General features: G+C 45.4%; 1 protein-coding gene and 1 pseudogene across 2 annotated transcripts in view; one reads left to right on the forward strand and one right to left on the reverse strand.

Moving 5' to 3' along the window:
• The window catches only part of SZT2 (SZT2 subunit of KICSTOR complex), a 51479-nt gene extending 32704 nt beyond the window's left edge, over positions 1-18775 (reverse strand). For both annotated transcript variants that reach the window (XM_037149278.2, XM_053660303.1), the window contains exons 1-7: positions 18673-18775; positions 7860-7985; positions 7389-7562; positions 6925-7095; positions 3164-3295; positions 2268-2409; positions 1763-1869 (exon numbers count right to left, since the gene is read on the reverse strand). In XM_037149278.2, coding sequence (XP_037005173.2) covers positions 1763-1869; positions 2268-2409; positions 3164-3295; positions 6925-7095; positions 7389-7562; positions 7860-7985; positions 18673-18699 — 879 coding nt within the window. In that variant the 5' untranslated portion in view covers positions 18700-18775. The remainder of the gene's footprint in view (positions 1-1762; positions 1870-2267; positions 2410-3163; positions 3296-6924; positions 7096-7388; positions 7563-7859; positions 7986-18672) is intronic.
• On the forward strand, positions 8781-12025 carry LOC119052462 (DNA replication complex GINS protein PSF1-like; annotated as a pseudogene).
• Positions 18776-18814: the final 39 nt, after the last annotated feature.

Below are 18814 nucleotides of genomic sequence, written 5' to 3' on the forward strand. Positions count from 1 at the left end.
CTCTCCTGCTCCTCAATCTGTTTCTTAAGCCAACTGCCTGCCCCAACCCCCATCCAATTTAGGGACTTCACTTCATCAGGCTTCCTTTTCTTTCCCTTATTTTCAAGCTCTGCTTCATCATGGATCCTTAGAAACATGTTTAAGTCTCTAGCTTAACAAGCAAAACAAGACAAAACAGAAAAACACCACTTTCCTTCCACCCTGTACTTCCCTCTGGCTACCATTCTCTCTCGCTCCCCACTTGAGGACCAACCAAATGCCTTGTGTCAACACTGTCCCCACTTCCTTCTCGTCTACCCACTCCTCAACCCGCTGCGATCATTCCCTCACCACCACCTCACTGTAATGGCCAGAAAAGATCCCCGTGAGCTGCTAACCACCAAGTCCAAAGGGCACTTTTCAGTCCTCATGTTATACAGCTAACTACTCCTTTCTTCCCCAAGCTCTAAACTCTGACACCAGAATCTCCTGGTTCTCATCTGAATATTCCCTTCACTGCATGCAGATCCCTCTGCCTATGAAAGACCTTTAAACACTAAAGTTCCCCCAGGTTCTTCAGGGACCCTCTTTTCTACTCAGTTATCATGTGTAGGCTGACAAAACCTAGCCCTCTCTCAACTAGCGCTGTCTCCTCAGTATCAGATCTGCATATCCAACTGCTAACTGCTATGAATAGCAGCCATTTATTAAGTAATTATGCACTACATTAAGCACTTTAAATGCATCCTCTCACCCAGTGAGGTAGGGACTATTATAATCTCCATCTACAAATAAATCCCACCAAGAAGTGAAGTGACGTGTCCAGCGCCACACAGTTAATAAGCGGAGCCAGGTTTTGGGCTGGGCACGCCTGACTCCAGGCCACGTTCCCAAGGGCTCTCCTGTTGATCTATCGAGTGCAGCACGCATACACCTGGGTTCATCGCCTTGTGCTAACTGTACCCCAACCGCTTCTCTTCCTGTTTGCTCTGCAGGCTACTCAGTCTTCACTGAAGTCAGAAACTTGGAGACATCCTTAGCTCTACCTTCTCCCTCATCCCTCACCTCCTACGTCATAACAGTAAGTCATACTGATTCTGCCCCTTCATTTTCCCACCCCCACCCCCTTCTCTTACCCTAATTCCCCTAATTTAAGCCCTGCTCCTCTCCCACCTGACCGCTGCAGTTAATATTCTTCTTGCCTCCATTCCTGCCCTTTACCCAGCATCAAGCATGACCTTTATAATACCCAAACCAACTAGTGACTTTCCTTCTGCTTATCTGCGCTACGTACAGAATTACGCTGAAACTTCTTAATACAGCAGAACCAGCCTTTCATGCTCTAGCCCAGGCCTGCCCTCCAGCCTTGATTCCCACTGCTCTCTGCCTCCTCCTCCGCAGTCCATCACCCCAACTGACTGCAGCTTCCCCAATATACCACTTGCCTCCTTTGCTTAAGCTAGTTTGAACTGGGTTTTCTGACCCTTGCAAACAAAACAGTAATAACTAATCAAACGGGATGGGCGCTAACTGCCGGAGTTCCAATTCTGCATTCTTTTTATAATAATATGCTCTCTCCCACATCCTACGGAAAGAGGACAAAGACAAGAGTCCTCTCCCACCACTGCCACGTACCCCATCCTATATGTGACATCTCTCCCCACCATACACACAATTCAGCTATGGCTCTACCTGGGAAATCATCACCTGTAAAAAAATAACTAACCACATTCTGCTTGTGAGATGCCACACTTCTCTCTCCTCCACCCTGGAAAGTGCTCACCTGGACGAAGGAGCAAGCCACGGTGCCACTGCGAAGCTGGTTCAGCAAGGTCTCACAGACAGCAACATCAGGGATGCTGGTCACCCCGTCTGTGATCACGATGATACCTGCAGTAGGAGACAGCAGACTCAGACCCAGAATGCTGACCTGCCAAATCAGGCACTCAACTGATGGAGCCCCAAATACCTCAGTGTCTGCCGACAAATGTACTTAATCCTCAGACATCTTTCCTCTCCCTTACCCTCCGGCTTCTCCTGAGTGCTGGAGCCTAATCTCCTCCTAAGAGATGCCCTTGGAGTGCTATTCCTTCCCACTAGGACCCCTGACAGTTGTCAGAGCTGTGGGTACTGGAGATAACCATGAACACTCACTTCACTCTAACAAATGAGAAGGCAGATCAGATCCTCTCCCCTGGTGCCTACGAATCTCCTAGAATCTAGCTTTGCTGATAATGCTCCCAGCACCCTTCTCAAATCCCAATCCCACCAACATTCCTTCTACTGACCTGCACTAGAGTTTGAGGGAAGCAACTGCAGCGCCAAGATGCCCTGACGAATCATACTGACCAGCCCAAGATCAGCAGTCACCATGGAGACGCCCATCTTCCGGCCAGGGGGCTCCCCTGAGTCTGGAGACTGGTCTTCTGCCTGACCCAAGTTATGGAAAAAACAGAATGGGACCAACGACATTGCCACATCCACAGCAAAGCCTGAATTTACAGCAGCATTTCCCAGGCCAGACAGCCCCAATCCTGTGAGGACCCCAACCCCCCGACTCTGTAGCAGAGCCCTGACGGTGCTCCCTGCCCCAGTGCATGTTCAGACACTGACCCTCTAACAGGCAGGGGGCCCAGCACCGTGGGAAGCACTGGACTGGACTGAAGCAGGGCTTCCCCACCTTTTGTCAATAAAGCCCCCTTTCTACATTTTCCCACTGCCATTATCAAGTATTTCACACATCAATGAAACCGTGTTTCAGATACACAGCACTGCCACCTGCCTATTTCTAGGATATTGAAAGGAATGAGACTGCATTCTAGTGAGCCCAGGGAACTTAATCCCTGATTGTACAAAATACTATTTAGAGACCAAAGCCACCCATGATCACCTTCTCAGATTCCTTGAGGGAAAAGATCCTGGACTAAAACACAGGCAAGCAGCCTTCACATTTTCTCCCAGCAAGAATTTGTGTCTTGGGAAGAGTAGCCAAGTCCTCTTCCCAACAGGGGACCTGTCGTGTGCCCTCACCAGCACTTCTATTCCTGGCTCGCTCTGCCTCTGGCTCTTAGTCCTTTTTTCTACCTTCTTCCCCCTCTGTATTAGGCTTGTCCCTCCTCTCTCCCTTCTGAACCTCAACAGCTCCTCTTCTAAACAGCCTCTACCTACTTTGTCTCCAACACACCTGGCTCGCAGGATCATACTGCTGCTGCAGCATGGTGGCCACCTTATCCTCAAAGAGGCAGAGCTGCTCATACACCTGCTGCAGGAACACTTCCCGCTGGGAAGGGTCCAAAAGGCAGCCCTGGACCAGCACCTGAAAAGTACAAGGGAAAGACCAAGGCATGAAGGTCGGGGGACACTGGGCAAGACCCCTCCTGGTTGCCTCCTTTATTCTCCCTTTAGGCAATCCTGACTTCTCACCCAAGCAAGCTAATTCCACGGCCGGTTCCTCCCTCATCAGATCATCTACGCCATCGGTCCCCAGCCCAGGTATTCCTGCTCAATGTCCCCAGGTCATCAGTTGTCTCTATCTGGGTCACAGCCTTCCTCTGCTACAGTCCCCAACACTGCGTTTCCTCAGGTCCCTGCATGGGGGCACCAAAAAAGCTTCCAGTTCCCTCCACTTGGGCTACCAGACTTTATCCATAAGTTGGCCCACCCCATCCTGGCAACCTTTTTCATTCTAACTCATATTTTTGTATTCGTATTGATTTCTAAGCACTGCACTCAGAGACTGCGTGTAACACTTCTCTTTTTGAAGTTCAAAATGTTATTTTCCCAATGAATGCTCCTTCCTTCCATTTACTTTCAGTGATAACTCCCCCCTCAGATGTGTCGTCAGGAATTCCCAGCTCACCCTAACCGGGAGGGTGTTACTACTCGCCCACCCACGGAAACATCCTCAGTGCTTGCTGGACGTTTATGTCTGTGTTCTTGTGCTTCCTTCTAGGCTCTGAAGAAGAGATTTCTCCTCCTCGTTTTCCCTAAAGCTAATCTCTTCATCTAATCTTGGATCTTTTCTCTAATATTTTCATTCTTTCTCCATAGGGTTTCTTTCCTTCTGCTTCCAACATAAATAAGTGCCCCATCCCGAAAACGTTACATAGGCCTGTTGGTGGCCCTCAGGATATCTTCTCTTCCTCTCCCTCGACCTGCCTCAAACACCACTTCTCAGCTGGACCCTCCTGTGCAACCTACCCCTTTGCTCTCTTTTCAGAACTGGGGGAGTGGTGGGCACAGCTAAGAGAGGGGAGGGGGGACCCTGTACCACTCTACGGTCCAGAGTGTGAGAAGCAAAACAGAATCAGAAGACTAGAAAAAGGTGTGAAAGATGTTCACACCTTTTTATACTGGGTGAAAACTGGGTCAACCTAAGGATCCAACAACAAAGGTTTGGTTAACTACATAATGATAAACTATGATAAACAGTCATTAAAAGTCATGTTCCTAAAGAATATTTAGTAACATGGAAAAACAACCACATCAGCCTTAGAAAAGCAGGACGTAAAAGTGTGTGTCTGCAGTGTGTCCGATGGTCCTCCTTTACTTAGATAAGGGGTGGTAATGAGGGAGGGGAAACACATCCTCAAAGACAAGGAGGAGGAGCCCTGGCTGGTGTAGCTCAGTGGATTGAGCGCGGGCCTATGAAGCAGACAATCGTGGTTCGATTCCCAGTCAGGGCACATGCCTGGGTTGCAGGCTGTTTCTCTGCAGGCCAGTTTCCAGCAGGGGATGCACAAAAGGCAACCATACATTGATGTTTCTCTCCCTCTCTAAAGATAAATAAATAAAATTAAAAAAAAAAAAAGACGAGGAAATAACGTAAAATGTTAATAGTAGTTATTCTGGGTGCTATATTATGGGTGGGTTTTGCTTTTCTTTTAATTCTATGTATTTTTCAAATCTCCTTCAATGGACATGTATAATAAAGTGATCTTTAACTTCTTTTTCCTTTTCTTTTCTAAAGCAACAAGACACATCTTTAGGGAGCTATAGAGACAGTGAGGAAGCTGGCTCAGGACCATGTGGCCCGTGGGAAGCCCTCTGCGCTCCACAGCTGCAGTCCTTGTTCAGGCCCATCCCCTCTCCCATGTGCTAATAATCTGTTCTTCCTAATCCAGAATTTGTCCCCTAATCCATCTTCCTCATTGGCTACAAACAAGTGTGATCTTCTAGTGTACAAATCTGATCCTATTACCATCCATTTAAAACCTTCAAAGGTTCCCTACTACCTAAGGCTAATGGTTTTCATTTACATGTTCTCTATGCGGCAGGCGCTGCTTTAAGTGCTGGACACGTACTGATTCAATCACCACATAATATTGGTACTGTTACTATCCCCTCTTTGAACAGAAGATACAGATGCATGAAGGGGTTTAGAAACTTGCCGAAGGGCACACAGCCAATAAGTGGTAGAGCCAGGAAGCAAATACAAGCAACGTGATTCCAGATCCAACGTTCTCCACCACCACATTAAACTCCCCAACAGAATAAAGTACAAGTTCTTAGCCATGACATTCAAGGTCTTTCATAATCCTGTCCCCACTCATCTCTTCAGTCTTCTCTTTACCACCCCACCTCCACCATCAAATTCAACTGTGTCAAACTGAGTAATACCCTAGAACAGTTTCATAGCTCTGTGTCTTTGCTTTTGCTGGTCCCTCTGCCTGGAAAGCCTATTTCCCTGTCTCTGAATAGTTAACTTCAATTCTTCCTTTAAAAAGACACAGTTCGAATGCCTCTTTGTCCCAAGGTTTCGCTTGTCTCTGCCCCAGACTTGGCCGGATACACTCCCTCACAGTGCTCCCTTAGCCCCTGAGTCATACCTTACCAGTGTCCTTATCACATTCAACTGAAATTCCCTCCTTCAATATCAGTTTCCCCCACTAAACTCTCAACTCCTCCCATCAGGATAGGGACGGCGTCTGATTCATCTACGTCTCCAGGAGCTAGCCCAAGCCTGGCATAGATTAGGCTTCAGTAAGTGTTTGCCAAACCCAACCAAATGTTGAGTGATTACCCAACACCCACGTTTTCCTGCCTTGGCTATCAACACCCCTACAGAGCCTGGACTCTATCTGGGGATGGAGCCCACACCAGCAGTCCTAACAGCTGCACTAGGAGAGCACTTTAATCCAAGGTGGAGGGCTGGGATTCAGGTGTGCACCAAGCACCTTGTTGTATATTTCTGACCCTCAGATGCTTTTCCATACATCCCTGTCTTTCAAAACCAGTTTGATAGCTAAGGTGACAATGTAGCCATCAGGGAGAGTTCAGGGTAAGCCCCTACCAATGAGTTGAGGGTGGTTAAGAGCAGATGAGGGGAAACTGGGCCATGTTTATCTAAGTCGAAGATAGATATTCTAGTAACAGACTTGGCCATTGTTCAAAAGGAGTGCCTTGTGATAACCTGCTTGGGTGTGTAATTATCTATATGGTCAGCATTCCACCTGACGATTCACAGGACACTCAGAGAAAATGACTGCCTCTGTCCATGGAAGAAATTAGGTTTTTGGGGTATCTGTTATATTTCAAAATCACAAAACTATTCCTGAAGACCATCTTCTGGGGGTTAGTGCCAGGAGCCAGGACACCAGCCAACCTGATGGAACTGAAGGCAGGGTGCGGGGAGGGAGAGAAACAAACTGAGAAAACAGACGTCTGGTGGACAGGACCAGAGACACACAGGAGGAGTGAGAGAGGAATTTGTCCAATCAGTGCCATCTGACTGACCCAAAGCTTATGGCAAGGCTCTCTAAGACCAGAGGAACTGATTCCTTTCAAGAGGAGAGAGACTCAAAGAGATGACTAAATCTATCAGATTTAAGAAGCCAGCAGAGCTGTGGACTTTGGGCACAGGCAGCAGAGACAGGGCAAGGACTTGGGCACAGGACTATTAGAAGTGGGGTCTGAGGGTCCGGACTCGGAGACAGGACGCAATACCTGGTGGGACTGCAGGCCGATAATTGAGGAGTAGGCCTGGATAGTCACGTAGATCTCAGGCTGGAAGTTGATGCACGAGCCAGGCACTCGGAGGGGCTGAAGTAGACCCCCCAGGCAGCGGGAGAGGGCATGGAAAACTTCATCGAACAAGATCTCCCCTGTGGAGTCGTCCTGAGGACAATGCACAGAAAGATCTCTCAAGAGTAAGCAAAGGCAACCCTGAGCAGAGGGCAGAAACAAGCATCTCCAGTGGGTCAGTGGGACTCATCAGCAGGCGGAGCACCACTGCAAGTACAGGGCTGCCACAGGAGTGGGGTCTGTCTTTACACTCCCACCGTTCCTGAACAGCCCGCCTCCTTTCCACAGTGGTTGGCTGAGACCACTTTTCATTTTCTCCCAAGCCTTTCCCTCTCCTCCTCACCCCAACCCATCCTTTCCCCCACTGTCTCCCCACAGCCCCTTACCACAATGCCAGTAGATGGGCTAAGGTCCAGCTCAATGACAAATCGATACTGCCAAGCCAAGAAGGTGACCCGGGTGGAAGGTACAAGGAGAAATGGCCTTGGGACCACTGGTTCATCTGGCTGCCACCCGGGGGGCAGGACACTGAGGACTTCCAGCTCCTGCTCAGACTGAAGCTGACAATTAGGATGAAGAGAAGAGGAAAGAGTCAGGGAGGAGTCCCCCTTTCTTGCCAGGACCTGCACTTCCATATCCAAAATGACACACCATTGGCTCCACCTCCCGCAACCCAACACATATTCTTCCTATATGGGAAATTATGAAACAAAATTTCCCCCGTGGAATCATCTTTCGGGCAGAGTCACTTGCCCCTCCCAGAGTTAGTCTCCCCTACTGTCGCTTTCCAGTCCCTCTTTTAAAGAAACCGATATTCTGAGCCAGCCCCTTGCATCCTGTGTGTCTCTGGGCCTCACCAGCATCTCCTGGGGCGTGGCCTGCACGGTTTGATGCAGGTGATTGAGGAACCAAGCCAGGCGAACATTCCGGGAGATTCGATAATCCTTTTTCATCAACAGGAACACCTGCCCAGCTTCTTCCACCTGGGGACAAAGAGACATTAATAAATTTATAAAAATTTATAAAAGTTCCTCGGCTATACAAGGGAGGACCCCCCAAAACCTGGACTTTATTTATAAAAAAGTTGTATATTTATTCTTTTTTTAAACAATATTTTATTTGTTTATTTTCAGAGAGAGGAGGAGGGAGAGAGAAAGAGAAACAGCACATCCCGAGCTGGGGACCTGGCCCGCAACCCAGGCATGTGCCCTGACTGGGAATTGAACCAGTGACCTTTGGTTCACAGGCCAGTACTCAATCCACTGAGCCACACCAGCTGGGGTTTATTCTTATGTTTAAACTTCAATCACCTTCAAAGTACTTTCCATTTGATGCAATATACCTATCATGAACTTTTTTCCACTGCTCAAAACAGTTTTTGAACTTGTCAATTTTGATGCCTTTTAAAGTCCCTATTGTTTTTTTGTTTCACCTCTTCCACAATGAGGACTTTTTTCATCTGGGGAAACAAAAAATCACTGGGGCAAGCTTGGGTGCATAGGAAAGGCTGGGCATAGGGGTCGTGCCATTTTTGGTCAAAAACTGCTGAACACTCAGTGCGCTCATAAATCACCATCATGAAACGGGCAAATGCATTGAAAGAGTTTTCAAAAAAATTCACTGAAGCTGACCACAGCCCCTCACAACACCACCAGCCAGTACACTGATACAGACGGGCTCCTGGAACACTCACCTGGTGGAGGAAGCCTGTACTACAAGGGGCCAGCCCTCCAGAAGACAATTCTAGTTTTTTTGGATCTCCTCTCATAAATATCACTATGCAGGTAATTTGTCCAAAGAGCTCACTAGTCATGAGAAGCAAGGAAGCAGAAGTGAAAAGAGCAAGGTGTGCCCAAGGATTCAAATCTCTGCTCTCTGCTCCCATTCCCCCGCACATCTCTATGTAGACGAAGACGTTTTACGCGTTATCAAATGTTCATGTGAATTTCTCCTATAAATGATAAGCTCTTTGAGAACAGACACTGTATCTTGTTCCATTTTTCGTGTCCTTGTGCTTGGCAAACTGCTTAAAAGAGAGCAGACACTCAATAATGCCAGACAGTTCCTCCTGATAATCCTTGACAACAGCAGAAACTAAAGGAATCTTCACCAAGTGAATGGCAAGCCTGCCGAATACCTCAAAATCAAATTTCGGTGGGTCACAACGTCCCACACTTGCCAAGTACCAACTCTAGTTGCTCCCCTCCACTGCCTCACAAGCGGCTGTCCAGCGTCCCGACAAGCATCGGCTCCTGTGCCCACGCCCTTGTCCTAACGACATTAAGCCCTGCAGAGTGCTGACTCAGGATGAGGTTGACATGGCCCTTACCCCCACACGTACCACGCCAGCTGCTCTTAGAAAGTTGCTGCCCCTGGCGGGCCTTTACCAATCCTTCTCCTTCTCCCAGGTCAGCAACCTTTCCTACGCCCCCAGAGAGTCTTCCAGTCCCTCGGCCCCCACAGTGCCTGCAGAGACACACGCCTACTGCTTCACAAGAAAAGAGGGTCAGCCGGTGCGAGCTACCCAGGGTTCCTCCTGGTTCACCCTTATCTGTAGCATTCCCTTCCTCTCTTCCTCTAGCCTTAGACGAAAAGATTACCCTCCTCCTATTCTAGACAAATTGCAAACTTCTCCTCCTGGTGTCCCTGACTAGTGAAGGGGAAAATGCCAGGCTGTGAGGATTGAAGACAGAGTGGTAATGAACAGGAAGAAGTCACTATCTGCCTGTTGAGAAATGTGGTTTTGAAAGGAAGTGGTCTTCCCCCTCACCCCAAATGGGGAAATGTGCATGGAGAATAGATCAAAACAGCCCAGGAGAAGCAAGAATAGAGGGTGCCTAACGGTAGGAGAGCACGGAGAGCAGACGTGCAACGACTAAAGGTGAAGAAAGTCTTTTTCTCTAAGACAGAAGGTGAGCTAAAAAGATACAGAAACAGATCCTGGGGAATGACAGGGATGAAAGTTAAAAGCAAAAAGAGGAAAGGAACTCATATTTACTGAGCACCTAAAATACATTCAACAGCATAACTGTAAAGGTTAAGTGCACGCACTTCAGATTCAGACGAACTAGGTTTGAATCCCAATTCAGCCACCTATTAGCTTGGTTTTGTGAAAAAGGTACATTAACCTCTTTAAATCTCAGTGTCCTCATTTGGGAAGGGAGGACAACCCTAATACTGATGAATAGTTCTGTTGTGTAGATTAAGTGAAATCATGCATATGAAGTACTCTGTGCAGTGCCTGGTGCTTAGTTAAGAATACAATAAAATTTAACTATTATGAGTTATTCATTACCAGATGCACAACGCTAGGTCTTAACACAGATTAAGCTCATTCAGTCTTCATCTGAATCCTGGATGCAAAAAGGTTAATTGACCTAAATGATTAGTAGGTCATAGGGTCAGCAGTCAGACCCAGGCCTGAGGAGCTACAAAGCCCATCTACTGAGAGTGATGAATGGATAAAACCAGGGACCTAAAAGCAGAAAAGATTAAAAGTGTTCACAAGAAAGGACATAATGGGAGTTTACAAGCAGAAAGGATCCTCTGACATAAGCAGAAAAGTTAATTTACACAATGATTTGAAGTGATTCAGCATTATTTTGTGTTGTTGCTATACCATCTAGGATCACATGCTGGAAAATTCTACTCTATTATATCGTTTCCTTACTCTGGGCTGAGGTAGACCCTGGCTAAGATTTTGAATTTTCTCCTGAGTTAGGTCAAGCTACTCAACTTTTTTTTTAGCTGGAGAGTAACGTATTTGCATTAGGAAAAAAATCCATCTGGATCTTGGAGGACCAACATAACCACACCCCACACCATGGCTGGGGTGGAGCTGAGAGGCTGACTCTCACTGGGCTGAGGTCTGGCTCGGTCCACGGGAGGGGGCCTCCTTTACCTGAGTAATTAGGGTCTTCCCCGCACGCAGATTAGTGGCCTGAACTGGAGAAGGACTTGGCCAGAAAGGGAGCACCCACCAAGCCAGAGCTGCAGCAGAAAGTCAGTTCCCTCTATTCCCACCCCGGCTTTCTGACTTTCCCCAAAGGCTGGAAATGCCCTTACAGGGGCGTCCAGCCTGCAGCCCGAGGGTCGCACGCAGCCCAGGATGGCTGTGACTGCAGCCCAACACAAAACTGCAAATTTACTGAAGACATTATGAGATTTTGTGCATGTGATTACATAACACAATGTACTTTATGTGTGGCCCAAGACAACTCTCTTCTTCCAGTGCTGTGCAGAGATGCCAAAAGGTTGGACGTCCCTGAGCCAAGAACAAAAAGAAAGAGGAGGATGGACTGAGGCAAGTTCTAAGGGAGACAAAGGCTTAAATGAACAAAGCCAGTCTGATGTGAATGAAGCCAAGTCAGGTGGACGAAGTGATCTGATACTAACCATCAAATGTCAACACTGTTTTGCCAAGAAATCAATGCTGCACTGTAGCACACCTGTATGACTGACTACTTTGGCTTAGAGGACTGGAGTGGGAATACGGCAGTGCTTTGCCAAATGTTCTGCGATTTCACACGTCTACTGAAGAAATGGAATGGTTCAATAATTATAAAATTGCCTTGGTATCGATAAATGAGGTCATTGGGAAGAGATGAAGGTTTGGATTTTACACAGGACATGAAACCTCCCAAAAGCCTACCTATTGAAGTATGATGTCTAAAAGACTGCAGAATTTGAAGCTGACGATGGCACTTCAGTCCTGCTTAAATATAAAAATAGCCAGCACTTTGTGCTTTGGTGGAAGCGTGAGCAGTTGATCAGACAAGGAGTTCTGGAGCACGTCCTGCGGAAACCTCGCAGCGAGGTGCTGCCGAGCTCCCCTGCAGTACGAGGAGCTGAACCCATCCACTCAAACTCCTCCACTTCCTTCTCCACCCTCCCTTGCCCCTACCGTCCTTTGTGTGTGTGTGTTTTGAGGGAGGGGAAGGGAAGAAGAGAGAGCGAGAGAGAAACGTGGAGTGGTTGCCTCTCCTATGAGCCCCTGAGTTCCGGTTTATGACTAAAGCTCTAACCAAGTGACCCACACCCACACTGGCCAGGGTCCCTCTTTGGTTTTAAAAGTTACTGACGGTCTTTAATATAAGCAGGAATACTTGGCTGAGAATGGTTTGTTGTTTTTCTACAGTACAGGATTCCTCCTCTTTTTTGTAATCTGCATGTATAACTGTAACAATCCTACAGTTACAGCTCCCACCCCCACCCACCCCCAAACCTGTCTGCCATGCGATTCAGAAAGTTTCCCTAATGACCATGGGAAATGATGGTAGTCTAGACCACAGCTACTGCAAGTAGCAATTCTGTAAACTGTTTGCGGTGGATCCCAGAGGACACAAGGAGTTGTGCTACAACGTAAAACCGCCACTGCCTTTCATTGAGAAAGTCTGGTTACAAAAAAAGAAACAAATGTCAGCTTGAACTAACCTTTGAGACAAGTGCATTTTAAGGGATCTTTGCAATAAGACAGGCAAGAACTGGTGATTAATTGGAAGTGAAGAAGGTGACAAAAAGGAAGGTGTCAAGGATGACTAAGGTAGCATCGGAAACCAGTAAGTGGCAGAATGATTTCCAAGTTAGCTAGAAAAATTCGCTATATTTGCCATCACTTCTAACTACCACCCACCTCAAAATCTCCCATCAAATTACAGTCTCACTGCCAAGCTCCTAAAAACAGAAAAGTGGTCTACTGGCAATGAAAGAAATTGCAGCAATGAGCCCTGGCTGGTGTGGCTCAGTGGACTGAGTGCTGGCCTGGGGACCAAAAGGTCACCAGTTCAATTCCCAGTTACATGCCTGGGTTGCAGATCCCCAGTTGGGGGTATGCAAGAGGCAACCAATCAGTGTCTCTCTCACACATTGATGTTTCTCTCCCTCTCTTTCTCCATCCATCCCTTCCCCCATCTCTAAAAATAAATAAAATCTAACCAGGCAACCTGTCCCTCAGAATTGACTGATGTGAGTGTGACTATTAGTGACCACTGTCTATTAGTTGACTATGCTGGTTCCCTGCCACTAGAAAAGGATAGGCTGGGGCTCAGAGTAATCAGAACAAGGAAGGATATGCTAAGTTAGAAGTCCTTTCAGTGTATCTACACTCTATACCCAGAGCCTAGTGCAGTGCCTGGCATACAGGATGCTCAACACAATTTGGCTGAATAAGTGAGTTCACTGTATGGTCTAAGCAAAGCAAACTTTAATCATATTGATACAATTGTTCTCAGGGTGATAACACTTAACACTAGACTCAACACTATTTTTCTTTTGTTCTTTTTTGGTAGTAATGATCTCCCCCCACCCCCCCAAATGCCAGCTTGTTTTGTCTATGCAAAGAAACACTAAGGAAAGGAGTTTAGGCCTATTTGGAACTAGATTTACAAGGGCAGAGAGCACATGTCTATGGGTCAACACTCTAAAAACAGCTGGGGACATTTGGTCACTCTCTCTTCTAGGGCTAAAATCTTGGCAATTCTGGGTTGAATAAGTGAATCTTTCCACGATCTTCTGCACTGTAGGTATCTCTGCTGGGCATTTAACAAAGCAGTCTGTAGTTCTTCATAGTGCCCACGACAACTTACAATAGAGAATTTACGTATTTGTTAATGTTTGTTTTCCCTACAGTCTAGAAGCTCCAGGAAAGTATATATCGTTCTTTGCTGTATCTCTAGCAAAGAGCACAGTGCCAAGGTGAACTAGGTATTTAAATATTTGTTGAATAAGTGCATGAAGGAGAAATCGCTCTCATAATTTACCACCTATCCTTAATTTTTCACTTTTATTAATTTCTACTTTGTTGTTCAAGAGTTTCCATTCTTCCTCATCCATTCGCTTTATGGAAAAATTAGCCTATTCTATTGTTTGGACTTTTCCTTTGCTTACAAGAAAGCTGTTTTTCTTTTTTTAAAAAAACCAGTTTTTCACTAGTCTGTTCTTTTCTAGTGTTTTCTTTTTTAGTGTTCTTGGAATCTGGGGAGGGGTTCTGGTAGGATTATAATAGATTTTGAAACAAAAAATCGTGTGATGTGATTGCTAAGACTATGGGCTTGAGCTTCAGTTTCTCCTCTGTAACATACCACCAGCTACCGTGATGGCGCACGACAGTGTAAATGCGCACACCAGTAAAATGACAAGGAAGCCGCTAACCAGTCGCTTCCGAGTCTATCGAACATCTGGTGATGGCCCCAAGTTTTTGCTTTTCCATAATAAACATCTCCAGTTTCTTTAAATATGTCTCAAACAGTGTGGCTTCAAATTTCCTCACTTTTTATCTTGTATTATCATATGCCTAGGAATGAATTTTGGCTGATCTACTTTTCAACTTAAAATGTGGGGGCCAGAATGGAAAGCAATGCACAGCTAAACGGACAGACTTAGAGTCCCCTAGGTTCTGCTTATACGTTTTAGAAGCTCTACCACACCACAGTCAGGGAACTTTGATGACTTCCTCACTTGTGTTGCTGTTAAGATACAATCCTGCCCCCCCGCCCCCGCCACACACACACACAATTCTGTCCTCATGTAGCTGGCTTTTTGGGGGGACACATACAATTATTCCATTAGTCCTATCGTATTGGATAAATTCAGTCAACTATTCTGTTGTGAAGCTTAGAGGGCTATTTTGTCTTCTAATAAATCTCTTTCTAGCTCAACTTCCCCACTAATTTGATCAGGATATCATCAAGTCTTATCCAAGTTCCAAGAGGAGAAAGGCAAGGTGAGTTTGCATTCATTCATCAGCCAAGTTTACAGAGAGGCTGCCACATGCCAGCAGGGGGCTAAGTGGTCCTAAGGATACAATGGAAAGCAAAAATCGGCATTCTCTACTCTCATGAAATCTACCCAATGGAGAAAAAAAACCAAATAATCACTCTAATTATTATATTATTGTAAACTGAATATATTCACCAAAGGATAAGAATGTGGTTCTATGACAGCATGTAACCAAGTAACCTGTCCCAGGCTAGGATCTTAGGAGAAAGGGACACTGAAGATTAAGCATCGTTTGCTAAGTGAGGAGGGAAAGAAGGATGAACCAGATGGAGGGTATACACCGGCACTATGCTAGTAGAAAACTTTCTTCAGATTATTAGTAGGCTGCTTAATTACATTTCTCCACCTTGTCTCAAAAGTTATTTTGAATGATGGCCTGACTGTCCAAGGCCAAGCTGAGGTTTAGTTCATCAGTCAGTTCTCATAGAATCCACTCTCGAAACCAGGAACACCTGTCTAACTCAAACTTTCTTACAACATTCCCCCTTACATGTGGTTCTTTAAAATCAACCACCATGTTTTCAAAACATCTCTAAGTTTTCTTCACATTCCAGATGTAATTTATCAGAACCAGGAGATTTAAAAAGATTTAAGCAGCTCAAATGGTATTTTTCAAAGTGTGATCCAAGGGCCAGCTGCATCAGGAACACCTGGGGTGCTTATTAAAGGGCAGAATCCTGGGCACCACCCCACTCCAAATGAATTAGAGTTGATAGGGTTCAGGAATTCACATTTAACAAGCTCCCCAAGTGATTCTTTCACTTCGGTGTTGGGAATCCCTGAATTAGTTGTGTTCTCACAGCATCTACACACTCATACAGAGCTTCAAGTCCTTAATATTTCATTCCCCTGAGTCTAAAGTGCTTTACTCTCAGAGTAGTATGGCAAAGAGAAAGCAGGGTTTTGGAGCCAAGAGATCTGGAATCAAAGCTGGTTCTACTACTTCCTGTCTAGGTGAGCTTGGTCAAGTTACCCAATATTTCCAGGCCTGTTTCTTCATTGATAACATGTAGACAAGAATATCTATGTCATAAGGATGTTGCTGTAATTAAACAAGAGAGTCAGAACAATGCCAGAGGAAGCCTGTCATTCTTTGGAACAACTACTGAGGTCTACATACCATTTATAACAAGATGAATAAAACATCATCAGGTACTGTGCTGCCTATCATGCACATCAGAGCAAAGGAAACATTCCCATCTCATTAGTTTGTTGTTTTTTGCACCTATCACCTTGTATTTAAGGTATAGTCAAACACGTGTGCTGTTTTCTGTTAAGGGTCCCATAAAAAATGTAGGCATTTCTACCCCTTGAATTGTCTGAAACCTCCTTACCATTATACATATGACGAAAGCCTAAAACTCGAGCATGACCTCAACCAGAATCTTCTCCAGCCTCATCTTTCCCCCATGTCCCCCTAAGTTAGAGCTCCTAGGATCAAACACTTGTTCTGTTGCTTATTAGTATAAAACCTTGGTGAAGTTACTTAAACTCTGCCTTAGTTAACTCATCTGTAAAACGGGGATAATGACAGTACCTGTTTCATGGGGATTTTAGAACTGTTGGATGACATTTAGTAAGCACTGCTAGCTATTCTCATCGTCACACTGTTCCCACACTAGCAGCTGCCTCCTCCCAGTTCTCTGAAGGCTCTAGGCCCTTTCTCACCTCAGGATTTTCACTATCATCTTTGCCTATAATGCACTTGGCCTCTTCTCTGGGCAACTTCTACTCATTCTTAAGGCTTCAATGTCATTCACCTGAAGCAGCTTCCTGATCCACCCCTGCCACCACCACTTCTTAATAAAGTAGGTTAAGAACCCATTAAATACTCATTCACTCTGTATTTTTCCTTTGCAGCACTTATTATAATTCAATGTTTATTTACTCCATTAAAATAGGAAACACGTGTTACACTACTACACATCCACCCCGATAATTAGGACAATTCTGAGTCCATAACAGCACTCAAAATATTTTAAGTATTTGAGGAGTGAATGATTTCTTAAATCTGACTGTGCCCAATCTTTCTCTCTTGAGATTGTCAACAACCTCTACAAGTCAGTCACTTTTCTGCCCACGGGCAGAAGAACTCTTCATTCCCTTTTCTTCCGGAGATTAAGTTCTCAGAAATGCAAATCAAAAACTTAACAAATGCTTAGCCTTTGGCTGAATGGGAACCCAGAGAGTGTGTTTTGACTCCAAGTTACGTTAGATCTGCACTATTCAGTGTGCTAACTACTACTATATAAGGCTACTGAGCATTTGCAGTGTTGCTAGTCCAAAACCACATGTGCTGAAGTGTAAAATACACATTGGACTTTAGAGATTTGGTACAAAAAAAGAATGTTAAATATCTCATCATCGAAAATATTTACTTCATGTTGAATATTTCAGAAATATAGGGTTAGATATATTACTAAAATTTTCACCTGTTTCTTTTTTTTTTTACCTTTTAAAATGTGGCTACTACAAAACTCACATATATGGTTGACATTAGATTTCTATTGGACAGTGCTGTTTTAGACTATCTGCCTAGAAAGCATTGTTCCCCATTTTTATTTCCTCTCATTTTAATCTATAAAAAAATCAGACTCCAAAATTTTTCATGCTTTTCTCAATTCTGATATTTCTGATGTATGGGCTATTCCACCATCCCTATGAACATGTGTGACTATTTTAAATAAGGTAGTTTCCTAATCTTTGGTTTCATCACATGAGATTGACAAAAAAAAAAAACAAACCCATAAAAACAAACAAACAAAAAAAACCCAAAACCCTGGAGATTTACTATCTTGTCCCTACTTTATTTTTATACTATAAACATCATGGTTAAGAACATGAGATCGGGAGCCAGACCACCCGTTTAGGACCCCTGGCTCATGACTCACTAGCTGTGTAACTTGGTTGCTCTGAGTATCTCTTGTGCCTAAGTTTCCACAACTAAAAACTGGGGATGTTAACACTGGAGTGTCTTCACAGGGATGAGAGCATTAATTGGTATTGGTAAAGTGCTTAGAATAGTGCCTGCTATGCAGCAAGCACTCAGTAAGTAATGACTACCGCTTGTCATCACACAAACCCCTCACCCTTCCCACCCACTCATTTATCCTCTTGTGATATTGGACACCTCTCCTAGTGATGTTGTTCCTCCAGAATGCTACTTGCTGGCTGAGTAGCACTTGGATAAGGTACTTAATTAACCTCTCACTTTTCAGTTTCCTTACCTGTAAATGAGAATAGGTATTGCCACTTCCTTGCACAGGTTTGAATAACACAACGTACGCTATGTTCTTCGTGTGGTCCTTACGACCTAATATACAACTCAAATTCATTTTCTGGTTTAACACACGTGGTACTCACAACGCACCAGAAGACAGGTATTTTAGGAAGAAGGAAACAAGATCTGGGAGGCGAAGACTTGCCCGAAATCAGCCATTTGGGTAATACTGGAATGAGGTTTCACTCTGAGTCAAGTTTTTTTTCCACGAAACTAGAGCTTCTTTCCCTAATTACGAGTGCTAGAAATAAATTATTTCATGATGTTTAGGGGATTCCAATGTTTGCAGAAATGCAAGAAACCGGCGAAGTAAGTCTATCGCCCTGCTGCCCGCTGAAACTGCGATATAAAATCAAAACACAGGTTTTGTTAATACCATTATTAGGACAAAGTATCCAAGAGCCCTAAAGTCAGCGACGTGGATGAAATTTCAGTAAACAAAACAAAGTAACGAGCTTCTCCTCTAGCCCCCCCGAGGAAACTGGGGACCGCAGCAAGGAGGTTCAAATGAACCTGGCCTTAGGAATTGGGCCGGTTCCCGCCCAGGCTGCGCGGCCCAGTCGCCTCCAGACCCAAAGGAGGCCATGGCCGCACTGCGCCCGCCCGCCCCTCACCTCCGGCTCCGGGCGCTCCGAGGCCATCCCACTGCGCTCCGGCGCAGGCCCGAGCCAGAGTAGAGGTCCCACTTGTGACCCCTGACCCGGCTACCTCGCACCGGGCCTGCGCAGGTAATGAAAGGGCGGGACGGAAATGAAT

The sequence above is a fragment of the Artibeus jamaicensis genome, unplaced genomic scaffold (genome assembly GCF_021234435.1).
Source record: "Artibeus jamaicensis isolate MK-2021 breed Jamaican fruit bat unplaced genomic scaffold, CSHL_Jam_final scaffold_847, whole genome shotgun sequence".
Taxonomy (NCBI): domain Eukaryota; kingdom Metazoa; phylum Chordata; class Mammalia; order Chiroptera; family Phyllostomidae; genus Artibeus; species Artibeus jamaicensis.